This window comes from Peromyscus californicus, unplaced genomic scaffold, assembly GCF_007827085.1.
Source record: "Peromyscus californicus insignis strain IS unplaced genomic scaffold, ASM782708v3 Scaffold_3__1_contigs__length_106647218, whole genome shotgun sequence".
NCBI lineage: Eukaryota > Metazoa > Chordata > Mammalia > Rodentia > Cricetidae > Peromyscus > Peromyscus californicus.
In genome coordinates this window covers 37,225,114-37,244,703 of record NW_026294551.1, presented here as the reverse complement: position 1 = coordinate 37,244,703, position 19,590 = coordinate 37,225,114, and the positions used below count along the sequence as shown (strand labels likewise).

General features: G+C 41.0%; 1 protein-coding gene across 7 annotated transcripts in view; it reads left to right on the top strand.

Annotated features, from left to right (window-relative positions):
* Positions 1-19,590, top strand: part of Bcas3 (BCAS3 microtubule associated cell migration factor) — a 506,689-nt gene that overhangs the window by 192,549 nt on the left and 294,550 nt on the right. For 4 of the 7 annotated variants that reach the window (XM_052759620.1, XM_052759614.1, XM_052759613.1 and 1 more), the window contains exons 16-17: positions 809-959; positions 11,711-11,755. In XM_052759620.1, the coding sequence (XP_052615580.1) occupies positions 809-959; positions 11,711-11,755 (196 nt within the window). The remainder of the gene's footprint in view (positions 1-808; positions 960-11,710; positions 11,756-19,590) is intronic. The other 3 variants (XM_052759617.1, XM_052759615.1, XM_052759618.1) reach the window with 1 other exon arrangement.

Below are 19,590 nucleotides of genomic sequence, written 5' to 3'. Positions count from 1 at the left end.
AGCAGAAAACCAAACTACTTTAGAAACATAGAATTCTGGGGGCTGTGAGATCCAGTAAATTGCTGATACATAAGTGTGCACATCCGAGTTCTAGCACTTATGTAAAAAGCTATCTCCAGCAGCACAGATGGATAATTCCAGTATTGGGAGCTCACTTAGAGCTCACTGGCTTGCCTTAGCTGATTCAAGCAAGCTGGGTTCATTCCAAGACCCTATTTTAGACTAACATGAAGAGTGATTGAGGAAGGTGCTTGGCATTGATTGACATTTTCGTGTATACATCCATGCATGTACCTGTGTGCACATGCATACAAAGTGAAAGCCAAGAGCCCATGTGCAAGCTCTAAGACTGTAGTCACCATTGTCATTTCTATGGCCTGGTAATGTCGGTTTCTATGAGTTTCTTTATACTTCTTTATACAGCCTATGACTTTCTTTATACTTCATAAATTTCCTTGAAAATTTGTATCTTATTTAGCTGGGCGGTGGTAGCGCACGCCTTTAATCCCAGCACTCGGGAGACAGAGGCAGGCGGATCTCTGTGAGTTCGAGGCCAGCTTGGTCTACAGAGTGAGTTCTAGGACAGGCTCCAAAACTACACAGAGAAACCCTGTCTCGAAAAACATGAATGAATGAAGAAAGAAAGAAAGGAAGGAAGGAAGGAAGGAAGGAAGGAAGGAAGGAAGGAAGAAATCTTATTTATTTGCATGTGTTGGGCACTGGAGCAAGTCCCTTTCCCCACTGAGTCATTTCCCCCAGCCCTTGATTTTTCTCAAATGAAAACCTTTGGTTTGCTTTTCTCTTGTAGGGAAGCTGAACAGCCAAGACTCTTACAATAACTTCACCAACAACAACCCTGGCAACCCCCGGCTCTCCCCACTCCCCAGCCTGATGGTAGTCACGCCTCTTGCACAAATCAAACAGCCAATGACCTTGGGGACCATCACCAAACGAACAGGGTAAGGCTTGGCGCTCGATGCCATTCCCACAGCCGCTGTAGAGGGTGGACTGGATGAAAGTGGAACGTGCTTTTCTCATTGTGTGGTTTTGATTATGCCCTTCATTTCCAGCCCACACGAGACTCAGTGGCAGCCGAGTTAGTACCAAGTTCAGAACGCACACAAACATGCTCACACACAGTCATATACACACATCCATAGGAAGAGACAAAGCAGTGACAAGTTGTGAAAACTAGTATTGGCTAATAAAAACCAGACCTCTCCTCTCACTCACACTTTCTGCTTTGTGGCATTGTCTGATTGTACAGTTTGATTTTCTTGGCTCTTGCCAACATGATTGGCATCTAAACACATTGCCCACATTTTTCAGATATAAATATTAACAAAAGTTTTCTAAATGAGATCGTATTTTAATAAGTTTATGAAATGCACCCACTTATTTATGTGGATTATTAAACCAACATGTTTACATTATTAATCTATTGTTACTATCTGGATAATGAACTATTACACATAGCTGGAAACCAGTGTACTAAGACTTGGGCTTTTTACAAGATTGGCTCCTAACATTTTTAGAGACTTCATAATGTTCTTGAATTCTTTTCGGTGCTCATTTAAGATGTTAAAAAGGTTCTCCACTTAAATATAAACTAATGGATTTTGCACCTGTAAGTAAACTACTATATGTCTGATATTATTAGCTATTCAATTATATGGTGATAATGACCATACATTTTTGGACTATTAAATTTTTACTTCTGTAGTTATTTCTATAGCCAAGTTATTTTTTTTCTCAATGTACAATCCTAGTATTTAATTGGATTAGAAATGGAACAAACTGTATGTTAATATTCCATATTAAAATAGTTTGGAGAAATCCCTGTCTTGGCCTCAAATAGTCCTTAGGGTCTCCCCCATGGGGGGAAAATAGATTAAATTATCTGGCCACTGTGTTGATACTGTGCTAATATAAAAGTCCTTAGAGAAGTCACTTTTCTTAGAAAAAAATACTTAAGGTTCCCACGTGAATCTGATGATAGAGTTGAAGGCGTGCACTACTGCTGTCACATAGAAATTAACCCTCAACCTAGGTGACATGGTGTTCATGTGTAAGGTGGGCCTGTTGACAGAAGCAGGCTGAGTTTAGAACGTATTAAGGGGAAGAAGAGAAAAAAAAACATCCTGGAAACCTACTTCCCAAATCACAGTTTATTATGCCATTCTTTGACCTGTATATCATGTAATATAGCTCTTTGGGTTCAGTAGAAGTGCAATTTTAAGTGTGTTTACTTTCTTTTTCAGTTAGTTTAAGATATGTTGACTGAAAATGCCATGAATTTTGAAGGGTATTTGTCCTTGATTTATTACTGGTTGATTTCCCCCCCTACTTTGTACTAGTGTATTTTCTGAGTTAAAAATGGTCCTTAGTCTTGAACCGAAATTGTAAAGGGTTTTTTTTTGTTTGTTTGATTTTTTTTTTTGACTTGCTGGAGTTGGCCTGAATGTAATTGTCTGTTATTTACTCCAGTACTGTAAATTCTATAAAGTACTTAAAAATGTTGTCTTTCGTGAGTCTACGTGAAAGCATCTTTAAGTGTCCCTGTGGTTGAATTGTACATTCAGAGTGAGGGGACTGTGTGAGAAGATGGTGCCTGCGGTTCCTGGGGACATGAGAACAAGCTATAGAGGTGTTGGTTTCTGAAGTGCCCATTTCTTGATGTTAGCACAGGTATATTGGTCCAGTTCAGGGAATTAGCTCTCCTTCTCTCATAGACTTCCTAAAACAACCTTGAGATTGGCGCAGACATGTTAAATACCCGAAGACAGGATGTTAGAGTTTAATTCTATGCATTTATGCATCTAGTTGGGATGTCTGTTTTCTTTTCTCCATGTTTGAAAATTTCCTGACGACACTGTTGTTCTTTCCCACCCTCTGCCAGGACAGCGTCAGGTAGATAAGCTGTCAGCATCTGGAGATCTTCTATGGACTTTGATAAATTTCCCATTTCCTTATCTTTTTAAAAACTTGTGGGGCTGGAGCACCAGCTGCTTCTCCAGAGAGCATGTGATCAGTTCCTAGCACCCACATTCCCAGATTTGTATAGCCACTTGTAACTCCAGCCCTGGAGTACCCGACAACCCCTTCTGACCTCCATGGGCACTTCGCTCACATGGAACACAGACATACATGTGGGCCACATGCCCACACTTACAAAATGAAATAAAAAATGAAGAGCTGTGCACAGTAGTGCATGCCTTCAACTCTAGCACTGAGAGGCAGAGGATCCCTGTGTTCCAGGACAGCCAGGGCTATGTAGAAAGACCCTGTCTCAAAAAACAAAACAAAAACAAAGGAAAGTAAACACAAAAAGTTGTGGGGTATAAACGCTGTGTCCTTGTTGTGGTTGTTTTTATTGTCTCCATTGTAGTGCTGGACGAGACACAGGGCTCCCCGCAAGCAAGCGAGCACCCTGCCCTCAGCTGCAGCCTGGTCCCTGCACTCACTGGAGAAATTCTGTGTGCCTTGAAATCCACATTAGTAAATGTCATAGTCACTGCTCTCTTGCTGTGAAGTGACAGCCATGACCAAGGCAGCTCTTACAAAAGAAAGCAGCTAATTGGGCTGGCTTACAGTTTTGATCAGTCATGGCCAGGAGGGTGGCAGCAAACGGGCCAGCATGGTGCTAAGAAAGAGCTTTCAATCCTGATCTGCAAGGAGAGAGACTCGTAGAGCTTGGCCTGGGCTTTTGAAACCGCCAAGTCCACTTCCAGTGACACAGGTATTCTAACAAGGCCACACCTCCCACTCCTTTCAAAACAGTTCATCAACTGGGGACCAAGCAGGCAAACACACGAGTGGGGGGAGTTCTAATTCAGGCCACCACAGTGTATGATGCTTGCGCTCTCCAACAGGCTCAGCACTTCATCAAGTCTCAGGTCCTGTTACATGTTTTGTGTTTTTTTTTTTTTTTTTTAAAAGATTTATTTATTTATTTATTATGTACGCAGTCTTCTGTCTGCATGTATGCCTGCATACCATAAGAAGGCACCAGATCTCATTACAGGTGGTTGTGAGCCACAATGTGGGTGCTGGGAATTGAACTCAAAATCTCTGGAAGAACAGTCAGTGCTCTTAACCACTGAGCCATCTCTCCAGCCCTTATATGTTTTATGGCTTTAAATTCCTTTAAGAATGTACTGCATTCAGGTGTTGTGACAAAATAACTTACAAAATAACTTACTTGTCTTAAAATGAGCCCTTGATTCTAATATTTTTGACACATAGTTTCAATTTTAGCGAAATAGTGAAGTCTGGTGACAAGAATTCTTCTCTACCCAAGCCTCCCAGATGTTAAAAATGCTAACATTCTTTCATGCGTCAACACATGACACTTTTCTAATCTTTTCAGAATAAATTTCAGATCAATAACCCCTTCCTTCTTGTCTTCCATCCTAAACTTGGAGGAAGAAATCTCCTACAGGGCCACACTAACGTCATCAAAAGAAGAATTTCATTAATTGTTTTTAATAAGTACAAATATTTGTTGTCTGTAATGAGTTCTACTTCTATGATAGAGCTCTGGGGTTGTCCTATAATTTCCTGATAGTGACACGTGGCATAGTGACTGATAACACCTTGATTGTAGTTTATCTGACCATTTCTGGATTGCACGTTAGTTCACTTAAGACACTTGGTTTTTTTCTTTCTTTTTTTTTCTTAAGAAAATCATTATTGTTTATTTCTTTATTTTAATAGTTTCTTGTTAATTGTCCCAGGCTGGCCTTGAACTGTGGATATTGTCACTCAGTAATGAGTTCTGAGATTACAAATTGCTGTCACCATCGCAACTGCTCTTTCAAAAATTATGTGACGCTAGGTGAGGGTGGCGCCCGCCTTTACTCCCAACTCTCAAGGGGGAGGCAGGTGAATCTAGTGTGAGGCTAGCCTGGTCTACATAGCAAGTTCCAGGACAGCCAGGGCTACACAGAGAAAACTCTGCTTAGATGAGAAAATAAACAAACATACAAAGAATTATGAGTGTCTGTGTGTGGATACATGTATATGTGCGTGGGTCATGGGTGCCAGCGGCAGATTCCCTGGAGCGCGGTTCCAGGCGGCTGGGAACTGACCAGGCGCTGGGGACTGACCAGGCGCTGGGGACTGACCAGGCGCTGGGAATCAGGCTCGTAGTTGCTCGCTCTCTTAACTGCTGAGCCGTCTCTCCAGCCTGCACAACTACTTTTTGTTGTTGTTGTTGATTTAGACAGGGTTTCTGGGGGTTGGGGATTTAGCTCAGTGGTAGAGCGCTTGCCTTGCCTGGGTTCGGTTCTCAGCTCAAAAAAAAAAAAAAAAAAAAAAAAAAAAAATCTGTCTGTCCTGGAACTTGCTCTGTAGACCAGGCTGGCCTTGAACTCAGAAAGTTCTACCTGCCTCTGCCTCCCGAGTCCTGGGATTAGAGGTGTGTGCACTACTGCCTGGCTATCATGACTGGTTTTTATACCACCTTCTGATGTGTTTATTGACCGTACTCAGAACTGCTATTGTCATTTTTTTTCCTTTTCCTGTCACTGAGGTCCAGCCAACTAAGGATTTGGTTATAGTTTTCTGAATGGGATTTTTAAATTTTTGTCTAGCTATTTAACCTTAATTAGTTCTGCTCCGTTTTGTTTTATTTACTGGGAAATTTGGTTTTCTCATGAAGGTAACCAGTGTCTTAGAATTCTGTCACAGAAGTATGAAGTTCCTAGGACTCAAGAGTTCAGGCATCCTGTTTGAGATACAAACCTCATCTTAACTCTTCAGGGTCCAAAATGTGTCTTCAACATGCTTAACATCTGCCCTGTTATTTTTACAAATTTGTGTCTGTGAAAGCCTGTGCGGTGTCGGGACCATCTGTCCCCCTCTTCTGCACACATGAGGCCAGTACAACCACAAATGGCAGAAGACAGCTGTGTTTACACCTTCCTGTTGAATACCTTGAAGCACCCCTCGGAGGAAGGACAGTGGCCTCTGATGGCAGCAGCTGCTGCTTAGCTCCATGCTGAGTTTGGGAGGGCAGAGGAAGTGCTAGGAGTGAGCTGGCTTCAGCCTTCTCTCCTGCAGACAGAGGCCATCTTCTGTGGGTCTGGTACAGGAGGATCGGGAAGCCCCTCTGACCACAGTATCATGTTTTTATAGAGAGGAGTCGAGAAGAGGACCTTTAGTGCACTTGCTCCGCATGTATGAGGCTCTGGGTTCAGTTCTCAGCACTACGAGGAAGTAGGAAGGGTGAGAGGAAGGAGGGAGGGAAGAAAGGCGCCCCATTAAAAAGGAAACAAAACTAGGGATTATTCTGTCTTTTGGAGATTAGGTTTTTGTAGTAGAATTTATTAGCAGCATTTCATACTCATTTGGTTCAATTGAATCAAAAGAGAATAATTTTAAAGGAATAACTAAGGAATAATAATAGCTAAGGAATAACTAATTTGCCATTGTATTTTATGTGCTTTAAATCTAAGATGATATATGTAAATTTTGTGACACGAGAGCAGTTTATGCTAGAATGAGGTTGAACCAGTTTCATGGCAACAAAGACTATAAAAATTGAGAATGAAGTTACTTCCTTGCTCCTAGCAGGTTGGAACCCATTGGAAGTGAACAGAAACAGGACACTCCTTCATAGTCTCTTCTTCTCCCCACCTTCCCATGTGTTCATTTCTTTGTATCTGTCCTTTTAAATAGAATGAGTACTATGCAGCCCTGGCTTCTCATGTGGACACTTGTAATGTCCTGTGTAAGTTTGCTCAGAGGAAAAGAATTCACATGTGGATGTTTGCGTTCCCAACAGCTCTTTGATCTCACTGCCCCTTTGCAGCCTGACAAGTTATTGAGCCCTTCTGAGCCATACTTAGTAAACAGGTGTGTGTTTCTCACAGACATTGGAGCACTTCATAGCATTTATTTGAATGTCTGCAGCTGATACTTTTTAAACAAGTTCGTCATCAGTTCTTGTTTCAGAGTAAATGACATTTTCATATAGTAACATAAAAGTCCATTCCTTATTTTAATTCCATTCAACCCTGTTCATCTTGGCTTATTTAGACCTTCATCTGAGTCTCAAGCTTTACAGGGTAAGTTCAGAGAATTAAGAAGGAAAGATGTGGGAAAAGACCCGCGGCTGCGCCCCCCCCCTCCAGAATTTACCCTAACACACGGCCATTTGCTGCCTTCTGCCTCTGTCTCTTGTAACCATTAGTTTGTATAGTAGAGCTCTGAGGGTTTTGTTCCAGATATAACATAATCAAGAGTGCGTTTCCATTTGAGTGTGTGCACTTTTGTCTACATGTGTAATGTATTTACCATAGTTTGAGTTTCTAGTTTTTGCGCCAAATAAGTAGAGTACTTAAACCATACCATAGTTTATTGCATTTTGCTGTAAACCTGCGGATTTTTTATTTGAAAGAAGTCTACTATATACCATATTGAAAGTCAGCGGGCATGGCAGTCGACAGAAGTTTGCCATTATTTATGCTATGCTAGTCTCTCTTCTGTCGCATATGGAAGAACTTCAGCATTATCTATGTTTTTCTAATGAAAATCTTTTACATCTTGAGGTTGTAATTTAAAATGGCATGCCAAATATGTCTCAAATTAGTCAGCTGTCTGTTCCAGCTTCACTTTGTCCTACGGATCAGCAGATTGAAAACCACCAGTGCCCTAGACCTGTCTGCTAGGGAGCAGTTAAAATTCGATTAATGAACAAATTAAAAGTTGGAAATGACATGAGGACTAATTTGCAGCAATGGGGAGGAAGTGGGAGTTCACTTCATTTGCTTAAGAGAAGGTACACAGAGTGGCGGCAGCGCCTTAAGAATTAATTGACAGTCTATAACCTCATTAAGTATTGTAGATATAATGTGCTGTAGCCTTTTCTCTTCTTACCATTCTCGTCTCTGTGGACTCCTTCTGATCCCTGCATTTTGGTTGATCACAGAACTTGATCATCTGAAGAAAAGGATTGATGGAGTATACTTATGGAATTGGTCTTTTAAATTCTGGCTGCTGCTTTAGCTCTGGAGAGGCAGTTTTAAATTCTGGTTGGGCAGGCTGGTATACTGTGTAGTCCCAGCACACAGGAGGCTGAGGCAGAAGGATCACAAACCAGCCTATGCAGTGTAGAAAGCCACTCACTCAAGGACTCCCCCGGAGCCTATTGATTACTGAACACATCTTGAGAGTAACCTTTTACCAGTAGAATCAGGTTACAAAATCAGATGCCCTGGAACTGGAGTTTTAGGCAGCTGGGAGCCACTCTGAGAATTGGGAACTGAACCCAGGTCCCCAGGAAGTATAATAAGTGCTCTAACCACTTAACTACCTGTTTAAAGTTCTAACCATTACTGTTTTGTGAGGTTCTCTGAAAATTCCTTTGAGAATTAATGGCCAGATAATTTCCTATTATTTTATAAGGAGTTAAAAAATTCTCTAATAAACATCTGGAATTTGATTCTATGGCTTATCTCACTTAGCTATTGTCTTCCAGGTTTTTTTTTTAATTTTTATTTTTATTTTGCAATACAATTCAGTTCTACTTGTCTTCCGTTTTAACCACGTTGCTGCAACTAAGAGCGTTTCTTTTATTTTTGTGTAGGTAAATGCCTGGGTGTGTGTCAGACACTTTTTGGTTTTCTGAGACAGGGTTTTTCAGTGTAGCCCTGGCTGTTCTGGAACTTGCTCTATAGACCAAGCTGGTCTTGAACTCATAGAGATCCACCTGCCTCTGCTTCTCCAGTACTGGGATTAAAAGTGTGTGCCACCACTGGCCCATCAACATTGCTGGATTTTTAGTTCATTGAGTAGGTAGTTTTTCTTTATGTTTTTCAATTGGAATTCAGACCAACAGGAGACAGCTTTTATGTGGTAGGTTTGTTAAGCCTTCTAAAACTTACAGTGATGTGTGAATTCTTCATCGCCATCTCTAGTAATCTGAGTTCACTACTTAATAAAAACCAGCCTTTAATTTACTCAACATCCGCACTCATACACTCTCTTTCTCTTCTCCCTACCTTCCCCCACTTCGGTAGGAAACTACAGCTGTGGGCTTTCAGTGTTGGGGTGTGTGAGGACAGCCATAGGTGAAGACAGCTGGATCATGGGCCTGGACTCTGTGACTTCATATTTTCATTCTTTTGCTACTGAAGAAAGATTAAGCAGGAGCTTTCAAAAGAGCAGCTGACACTGCCCTCAGTCAGTAGTGATGTGAGGATGTGAGTCACTGTGCTTCTTTGGAGTCGGTAGATCTTAAACATGTACATGGCAGAGGTCCAGTCTGCCAGAGCAGGCAAGAAATGGGCAAATGGGAGTTGGATGCATTCCAAGTCTACATACCAAACTAGGTTCTCACCCTGTGCCTCCAGCCCTGCTCCTTTCTAAGGAGCTGTTGGCATCGTTTCTGGTTGGAAGTAGAGCATCTTGTAACTAAAGCATCTGGGCCACACTGTGAGTCGTGACCCTGTTGTGTGTAGAGATGACTGTGTCGCTGCCGACTAAGGGTCCTCAGTTGGTGTCACCATGGTGTGGTAGGGCGAGTATATGATCGGTGACATTAGTAATGTGCTGTGACTTCCTGAAGGAAATCAAGGGGTTTGGTTTGTTTGTTGAGGCTTATTTTTCATTTGTTGGGGTGAGGTGTGTTTCTGTTTTATAAATCAGGAAACTTCAAACCTAGTAGAAGGTATTTTCTTTTTCTGTAGGTGGGGGATGTCAGGGTCTTACATCAGTTGAGTGGAGTTTTTGTAGTAGGTTTTATAATCTAGAGACAAATAGATTTTGTTCCATTTTTGTTGTTGTTGTTGTTTGAAGCCAGTGGAGAAGTCTTTTGAGTTATCGAGGACTGAGTAGACAATTTCAATACAGACTTCCAAGTATTTGTGAATATTCATGTATTCCTTGTCCCCGTCAATAATCAGAATTCGGCTGTATGTTGGAATGTGAGCTCAGTTTTCCACAGGCCTTGCGGTGTACATGCAGGGGAACCATGGGGCTGTTTTAGATGCCAGTATTTAACAGAATCATTCAGAGTATTGGAATATTTGGGGTGTTCTGCTTATAATAATTGAAATGAAAGGTGAGTATTGTCTGCCAACAACATTCACTTCATTTCTGATGTATTTCTGGCATTTAGAAATGGCTTTACCCTCTTTTTTTTTTTCCTCCTGTCCCCAACTGATGCAGAGGGTCCCAATACTGTGGAGACATTGGACAGTTCAAGTGTTTCTCAAAGTACAGAGTGAACTCTTGTGACATAAGAGTTCTGATATAATTAGTAAATCTTGAAGTCAAGTAGATGTGACCAGAATTTTTTTTTCTTCAATGTCATATAGTGGAATAAACAGTTGGGCTACATTGGCCTAATTCAGTTTTAGAAGTTCAGCAACTTAGACTCCTAGCCTGGTCTATGATGTTAAAGATTACGTTTACTCTGCACTGTGGCAAAACCCCAGCATTATGGTTATGAAATATTGAGAAAATAGAAAAATGTCTTACAAACAAAAACTAATTCATTCACTTGGTCTTTCAGTCTTGTTTTTCTGCTTTGTTTTCGTGCAACTTAATGTTCTGAGGGTCACAGGGGAAAAGGATGGAAGGCCACTGTTGGTTTTCCTGGTTCTGTCCCTGCCAGTAACTAACCCTTTAAAGCTTGCAAGAGTGCCGGTCAATCTACACCACCCTCTCTGTTGTCTCTCTTTTCCTGCGCTTACACAGTCCGTCTTTGTGTTCACTGCATTCTGAACCCCAGAATCATGCTCACTGTTGTGAGGACGTTTTGCTTCACCTTTAATTTGTTCTGGAATGCATTTTCTTCATTTGGAAATTAATGTTAATTAGCAGGATTATCTTTCTCCTTAATGTTCCAGTCTCCAATTTTGAAAAAGGAAATAGCCGTGGCTTACTAATATGTGTCCCCTTCAATTTCTTATGTCTTCCAAATGTCAGCTGCCACATTAAAATGTTTTAAATATAATTCTATTACCAAGTCTTGTTTGTGCATAGCATGCCATTAGAAGCTGGGACCTGAGTTTTAAGCAGAAATACGTGTGTGTCCATCATTGATGGAAATGAATCTCACTTTGTATGTCCTGTGGTATTTAAAACACGCAATCGCAGTTACAGTTGAGGGTAGTCCACCTTTGCACTTGCAGACGGATCAGGAGGCTGTGTTCCTGTACTAATTTTCTGGAATGTGACCGGAATTAGAAATCATTCCATCATTTTTGCCAGTGACCCACAGAACAACATGCAGTTCAGCTTACTGCAGACAAGCAGCTTGAAAATTGTATGGCTGAGAGGCCGCAACGGGGAGCAGAAACTTTGTAATGTCAGAGTCCAGTCATCTTCAGCCAATCCTGAGTCCTTTCTGTCACACACAGTCATGGTGCCTCTGCATCTGATTATCCCATTTGATTTGCACTCTGTGTTTAAAGGCTTCAGCAGTGAATTTTATTTTAAATTAGATGTGCTGCAGGGGTGCCCCAGAAAAGGGGGAGAAATAGAAAAAATTTAAATCTACTTTTCTATGAAAATTAAGGGCTTGTTTTTATACCTCACATACTTATTGGTTCTATCTCAGCATATATGGCAGAATTGCTATTGATTATTTATTTTGAGTTATTTTATCATACTCTGTGACAGTACAATATATCATGTATTTACTAATGTTGAATGAGTTTTCCTCTAATTTTTTGTACATTTTCCCCCCTTTTCCACCAAGGCCTTATCTCTTTGGAGCGGGGTGTTTTTCCATAAAAGCTCCATGGTGAGTTCCAGTTCAGTCCCGCATGCCTAATTCATTTGCTGTACTCTCAAAAAGTAACTGTTTGATAGTTTGTTTCCAGTTGCATGGCCTGATCACAGATAGATGCACCAAGTTATGGCACAAGTAGACATGAATGTTGATGTTTAAACCTTTAAAAAGCAGTTCCTTTGGTTTTACTTGAGTCCTTCAAAACACTTTTTTTTCTATAAAACCAGATTTGTTTTCTTTTTGTTTGTTTTCTTTAAAGAAGGCAGAAGAGTTCTCTCACCATGCTGGTGGATAATCTAAGAAAGGTCTAGCCCCAAGTAGAGTGCTTTGAACACCAAGTTCCTTAGTTACCATGCTTAATACAAGAGAATGGAGGTTGTTTTTAAATACAAATATATCGAGGGCAAAGTAACAGTGTATTTTATTTGGTCCCAAAAGGACTGTGTTGAACTCTGTTTTGAATAGATTAGGTATTTAAAGAGTTGCAAAAAAGGTAAAGGAATGCATATTTCTGATAAAAAAAAAAAACTCCCATGACATTCTGTTGAACCATATTAGACAGCTTAAGGCACAAAAACCACAGAAGAGTGTCTTTCATATTTTCATTTGAAGATACCAGTTAGAATGAGTTAAGGATCTGATATAAAGTGGTTTAGTACTTACGAAGTTGGGGTTCTACAGTAAAGCTGCCTTGCTCTTACATACCTGTGTTTACTGAGATCTCAGCTACCCTAGAGCTTCTGTTTCCTTTTTTCCTTATATATGTCATGAAATGAGCATTAGCAACTGTTTTGTGGGTTCCGTGTGAGGATTTGATGAGCTTAGACTGTATGAGTGCATTGCAGTACACAGTGTCAGTGGTACATAGTAGCCACTCACTAAGCAGTAACTGCTGAGGGCTGCCTTTTCCAGTGCTTGGGGTGGACACCCTGTCTGAAAAGATACTTCTCAAAATTAGATCATTGCTTTGCCTCAAGACAGGGTCTCATTACATAGCCTGGCTAGAGTAGAACTCCTTTATAGACCAGACTTGTCTCCAGCTTGCAGAGTCCTCAGGCCTCAGCTCCCTGAGTGCTATGATTTCAGGCATGTGCCAACATGCCAAGCTGTCTTTAGTTCTTAAGAACACTTGAGCCAAAAGGAAATTTTGAGAAATGTAAGGTATTTATGAACTTTGTTAAATTAGAATATTTAAGTTCTTGTTCACCTCTTTCTCATCCTCATAGCTGCTGCTAAGACTTGTTTGTTGTGCCCCGTTATATTTTGAACAGTGTTTTATCTGGGCCTGTGTTACTTGCATGGAATTGTAGCACCCAGGAAGCCGAGGCAGTAGGACAGCAAGTTTAAGTCCAGCTTGGGCCATGTGGATTGTGTCTCCAGAACCAACCAGTCTTTTATAGTTGGCTATTGTTTCACGGAACATTTTCAGGGTTCTCGCGTCCTGGGACGGAAGTTTTCATTATCATATAGGGCTAGGTGAAAGAAAATGAATCTCCATCACATATCTTCCTTTATAGTACAGTATGGGCAGAGTCGACAAACTGTCTTAACAATATACAGAGACAAATCCTCTGAAAGTTGATCTTTCTTTTTGTAAATCAGATTTCGTCTCAAAACTAGTAAGATACATGGATTTTACTGGCTTAGGGTGACTAGGGCATTTTAAATGCCACATCCAAAATATGATTAAATGTCTTTGTGTACTAACTGTGGAATTAAATTCCATTTGAGGATAAATTCCTCATTCTAAGTACAAAGCAAAGAGTTTTAGCATGTTAATAAAGATTGAAGTTTTGACATGCAACTAAAGAAGGACTAACAAATGTTGTATGTTAAATAAGAAAAGTCCATTCCCCCAACAGCTTATGTGTTCCTCACATTTAAGCAAAAGCACTTGTCAACCAGAAATGATTTGAGGTTGAAACAAGATTAAAAGAGCCAGATTAAAGAAAAGGATCTATGAAATATAGTCGACTTCTAAATCACTGCCTGTCTTCCAGAAGACTGCTTTGTGGTTTGTTTGATGCATCGTTAGCTCACGAGAAACTCGTTTTTAGTCACTTACACTAGACTGAAAAGTCCTCCTTTTAAATGCGTTACATTACCAGGGTGCATGTTTTTCCCATTAAGATCTTAATGAAACCTCAAATTAAGGCAGCAAAATGAATATAGATTTGACAACTTCTTCCTTGTTGTTTATGAGAGCTGCTTTGTTTCCGCAGCATTTGCTGTTTTTCCATGATACTTAACATTCAACTTGAGAAGGTTTTTATTTACTGCTGTAAAATAAAACATCATGCTAAATAAGTATGTTTATAGTACTTCCAGTTAGGCCAGTACGTACATGTTGGATGAACATGAAATCTTTATAGCTTCTTTTAAAATGTGAATTTCTTACAATGTTCAAAAATGAGTTTTGGGTTACAGCATTTGTACTTAGTTAAGGTTTTTTTGCTTTTGGTATGTCCAGTTCGCACTCATTCTTTCTTCTTCCGCAGAGGACTTTCCTTCTTTAAATTAATGCAGTTTCAGATGAGTCCATTTAAAAACAGCATTTTTCCCCTTTGATATCACAGCAGGCTGGGAATGAAATGGTACAGGCTACCTTTGACAGTAGGAGTAGTCAACCTGAGCATTTCCAGTACTTCCCATGGTGCATGTGTATGTAGGATATTTGTTGTTCTGAGAGACTATAGAAACTTCTGTTGTTAATTTGTTGAGACAGAATCCATCCCATACTGTAGCCTATGCTGGCCTTTAAATTACTACGTAGCCCAGGCTGACCTTCAGGTTTTGAAAGTCCTCCTGCCTCAGCCTATTGGGACACTTTCTATGGAATCTCAATTTCTGCATCAGCAATATTGTGTTAGTGTGCATGTGGTACCGAGTTTTGCCTTCTGTTTCTATAGTGCTTTCCAAAAGTTTTATGAGTGCGTAGCAGACAGTCATGCTTATGTCCCTGGGGAAATAGCCCTTATTCATCAATTGCTTCTGTATTACTCACAGTCACCTTTAAAAAAGAAGTAAAATTTATATGTGGAATTGTAGTCCTTGGTTTTTACTAAGCGTCCTTTGAGTGCTGGGCTGAATTGTGACCCTGTTCTGAGAACTTTGAAAAGTTCAGTTTCACTCTTTGCAAGATGATGTGATGTATGTAGATGAGATCCTTTCCTTATTGTGTTTCCTTCTCTTCAAACCTTTAAGGATCATTTATAATGTAGTATAAGTACGTTGGATGGGTTATTAATGTTTTTAGTCGTTTAAAATAAAGTAGTTCTGGTTGCCTCTCCAGTCTAGTTTTAGGAAAAAAACTAGAGAGTGAGAGAAAATTTCTAAATCCCTTTGAAAAGCTTTATTACACGGAAACTAATGAAGCTTATAAAGAAATCTAATTGTCAGTCACTTTCTAGCCATTGAAATTTTTAATATTTGTTTCCAATCCAACTCAAATATTGCCAGTCCACTTAAGTCTTTGTAAAGGAGAGCAATGGCGCTCCTGGCTCAGCCCCTGCCAGGCTGTGTCCCTCTCAACAGCCGGGCTACCTTGCTGCTCAGTGCCACCCACTGCTGCCGCCTCAGTCCCTGGTGCATGGCATGGTTATCCTGGAGGAAATCATTGTCCTTCATTTCTAAAGCAGGTGTCTCTAGAGGGAATGGCTTTGTTTCTGTTTCTTTTTCTTTCTCCTGTTTGCATTCGAATGTAAAGCAGGCAAGAGAAACCCAGTGTTAATCTAGATAGTGATGGAGGGTTGTTAGACTTTCCAAGCATTTGGGAAATGATGGGATAGTGGTGAGCTGGCAGTGACAGCAGTTCCCGTTCTTAAGCGTTTTCTCAGAGGAAGTGACATTATTAAACTCCCGCTTTTAGTTACCACTGTGTTTATTTTGCTTTGTGTTTGTGTGTTCTGTTTTCCTTTTGGATTCCTTAGGAAGGGCTTATTGCATGTGGTATTTTATGGCTATTATTTTGCCATGATTGACAAATGTTGTGTTCATTTCATTTTTCTTTTATGTTTTGCTGAAAAGTTAATCCACACGCTCGCTCGATGTAGCAAAGAGGCAGTAGGCATCAGTAGGAAGGCATCTTAGAGACTTCTGTGTTCTGCTGTGCATCTCTATAAACTGTCAGTATGCATGCCGCGTTCTCCTGTATGTTTTTTTAAACTCACGAGTGAATCCATATAATCAAACCAGTTAAACTCCTGTGCAACAATTAAAATGGAAGTACTATTTTAATCATTGAATTATCAATATAGTAAGTGTATAAGGTTAAGTAAATAAAAAGAAGTTCACTGTACACACACAGGAGACCTTCTTAAATTGGCCAGTGTTCTCTGTTGGAACTTGTTGAGACCCCTTCTGAGGAGAATGGTGTTAAGGGCAAGCAGGAAAAGAGGTTACCATTACATACAGTCTACGCTGTGCAGGTCAGGTTAGCAGCCTGTACGTCCAGATGATTTACAGCGCTGACCTTTTCTGCTCTGTTACTTACATGTCCTCTTTCTCTGCCTTTATTTGTTTTTTTCCTGTCAACAGCAGGGTATTTTGTGATAGAAATACTCTGTGTCCTTGTAGAAAGGTTCGTGTGTAGCCTGTTGCATGCACATGTGAGAAGAAAGACCGTTTTGGTCGTACTAGGGCATTCTTGCACATAATTTTTTAAAATTAAGATCAGAAGCAAATGGAGCCCGAGTTATATTTTCTAACTTTGAGTACAACACATAAAAAATGTTTTCTAGCTGGGCGGTGGTGGCGCATGCCTTTAATCCCAGCACTCGGGAGGCAGAGGCAGGTGGATCTCTGTGAGTTCGAGGTCAGCCTGGGCTACCAAGTGAGTCCCAGGAAAGGCGCCAAGCTACACAGAGAAACCCTGTCTCGAAAAACCAAAAAAAAAAAAAAAAAAGTTTTCTAAGTAGCATTCTTTTTTATTACATTATCTCTTTTTATTTCTCCACAAGACTTATACAGGCATGCACATATCTTTATGTTTCTATTTTGCTTAAATGACAAAGTCATGCCAGATGGAGACTGACGATGGCAATAACTTGATATGTACTAGCTCCCCGAAATATTCTTTCTCCCCTGTTCGGCACTGCGGCATGTGAGGAACATGGATAAAAAAATATCTTTATTCAAATTGCCTTCTTAATTCATGAGATTTACTGACGTCCTATCACCAGATAAAGGATAACTGATGAAATATAAGAATAAAGTAATAGTTTTTTTTCATACATTCAACACGATTTTACCATAAAATGTCGCTTCTCATAACACATTTGAGTTTGTATAAAACGGTAGTGTCTAGGGCTGCCTTTCAAAATGGAATGATGGGAAGCCTATACAAGTATAATGAAATTTAGCTGCTGCTAGTCCCAGGCTTGCTGAAATGTAAGATGATAAATGGATAGAATGTTCTCAAAGGATGCGTTGATGCCCTATAATTTTTCCACTTTTCACAATTCTGTTAGAAAGCTGGTCTTTTGTACCAGTAATATTTTTGAGTTGTTTAAGTACTTTAGAGGAACCATATATTCTCTCTTGAAATGGCACAGCCACTTGTCATTACATGATTAAGTAACACCAACCACAACAAAAATCTCACCCAGTAATTTGCCAGTTTGAACTGGTCTCTGTGAAGCTCACTTGTACATTGTCCTGTCCCTGACTCCTGATAATGGAGTCCCACACTGCAAACAGTTTTCAGAGAAACTCTTCAGTGGAGGCTGTGGAGATAGTGCAAGCAGGAGGGCCAGAATTCAGGTTCCCAGCACCCATATAAATAGCAAGGCATGGGATCAAATGTCTGTAACTCCAGCCTGGGGCGAGGGCTAGAGTGGGAGGTGAGGCGAATAGGTGGATCCCCGGGTCTTGCTGGCCAGCTAGTCAGTTGGTAGGCTCTAGACTCAGTGAGAGAACTGTCTCCAAAAAGACAGTAATGATGACAATGACGTCATCAAGGACAACAAGGTGGAGAGCAATAGAGGAAGACACCTGACTTTGGCTGCTGCTGCCCATCACAAATGCACGCACACCTTTACACACACAAATACAAATAAATATTCCAGGGTGGTTTCTCTCTCCTCTCCTAGCCCTGGAAACCCCTAAGGGGCATGTCACAGATGGCAGTCACAGGAGCCTGTCAATTAAGTGTTAGTCCCTCAGTGATGGAGTGGGAGCTGTTGAAGGGCAGCACACACTCTAAGGTAACACACAAGGAGATGCACAGTAGACGATTATTTGTGGCTTTAAGTGACCTAGATATCAGGAGGGCACACACACGCTCAAGTGTGGGAGGAAGGATGATGCTGTGGCCTTTCTGGTGGGTTCTATGGCAGAACAGCTATGCAGAAAAGAAAGTGTGGGACCACATCCATGGCATCACATAAACCATTCTTCAAAGACTGATGCAATATTTTACTCTTCTCTGGGAAGCTGACCACAGTTGGTTTTGATATTTTCTATGTGTATGTGATTTAGTGGGAACAGTGTGTTCAGCGAGTATTAATACATGGTTGAAAGACGTGGCCTTTCTGTGCGTTATAGTGTGTGTACTATAGTGGTTCAAAGTGGAAGTTCAGCCGGACCAACCAGGGCAGCATCTATTCCAGCCCCCCACCCCCTTCAGGAAAAAGTGTCAACACAGAAATCTCAGGAAATTAGATGCTGGAGAGTGTTTCAAGTGTTTCAGGGACAAGAAAAGTGAGATTACTAAAGTACTATCTGAAAAATAGGCAAAATCTGTGAGCTGTAGATGGAAATGTGTGTCGTGTTATGAACTGAGAGGGCACCACCCCCGGGAGCCTGGCTTGCTTTCTCTAACATAGTAGGTTCTCAGCCTTGAACACCCTGCAGAATCTGCTGGGGACAGGGAGGTGGCTCTGAGAATTATATTGGCTCAGATTGTTGCCAACCTTTGCTTTTTGACATCTGGGATGGTGTCTGGTTAGTGTTTGCTCAGTGTCTGAGAAGTTCTCCGTGGTTCTGCTATCTGGAGAGTACACTGTGAGAACAAGCACAGTCCCCAGCATACACAGTAGGCGTTACCATTTATATCATGCCTTCTGGTAGTCTGAGCTCTGAGTGGGAAGTTAAGGAAGAGTCACATACCTAATGAGTGGCAGTGGTGGTGCATTCCAGTCGCTTTCTTCTGGACCCCAGAAACCAGTCTGCCCATTGCAGCACGTCTAGTAGGAGGTTCTAGGATAAAGTGGGGCAACAGGAGAAGGTGGTGCTCATATTGGTGGTAGGACTCACTGCAGAGCTGAGCCCCAGGGTCCTACCGTCATGGGATCCATCCAGGCTGTGACGCCTGCCAGGGTGTCATTCTGGGATATGAATTAGAGAGGTAATCTATGGAAGGTGGTCATATAGTTTTGCTAGTTAGTGTTGAGAAATTTGATGATTCAAAAGAGAACAGAACTTCAAAAATTGAAAGAAGATGAAAGCTTGTGAGTAGAATGTAGGGATATGAAAATGTAAATGTATTGTGCACAACCGAGGGAAACAGGTTCTCAGTGGAAGTCACTTGAAGAACTTGAAGTTCTCCACTGAACATACATCCTTGGTCATAGCAAAGAGAGAACAGATTTGTGTCCGGGAAGTTTTCAGTATTTAGCTCTGTCCTGGTCCTTTCACTGATCAAAATAGATGAATCATTTTCACAAATCAGCAGGAAAAGAAACAACGGCAGGAGGATGGCTGACTCTGATTGCAATCGGTCATTGCAGTAGACCCTCTAGCGTGGGGCTCCGCAGAGGCACCACCAGGACTTCGTTTGAACCAGCCTCATTTCCATGCATGCTTCTCTGTGTACTGTACTGTACTGTACTCAGTGTCGTCTTGATGTC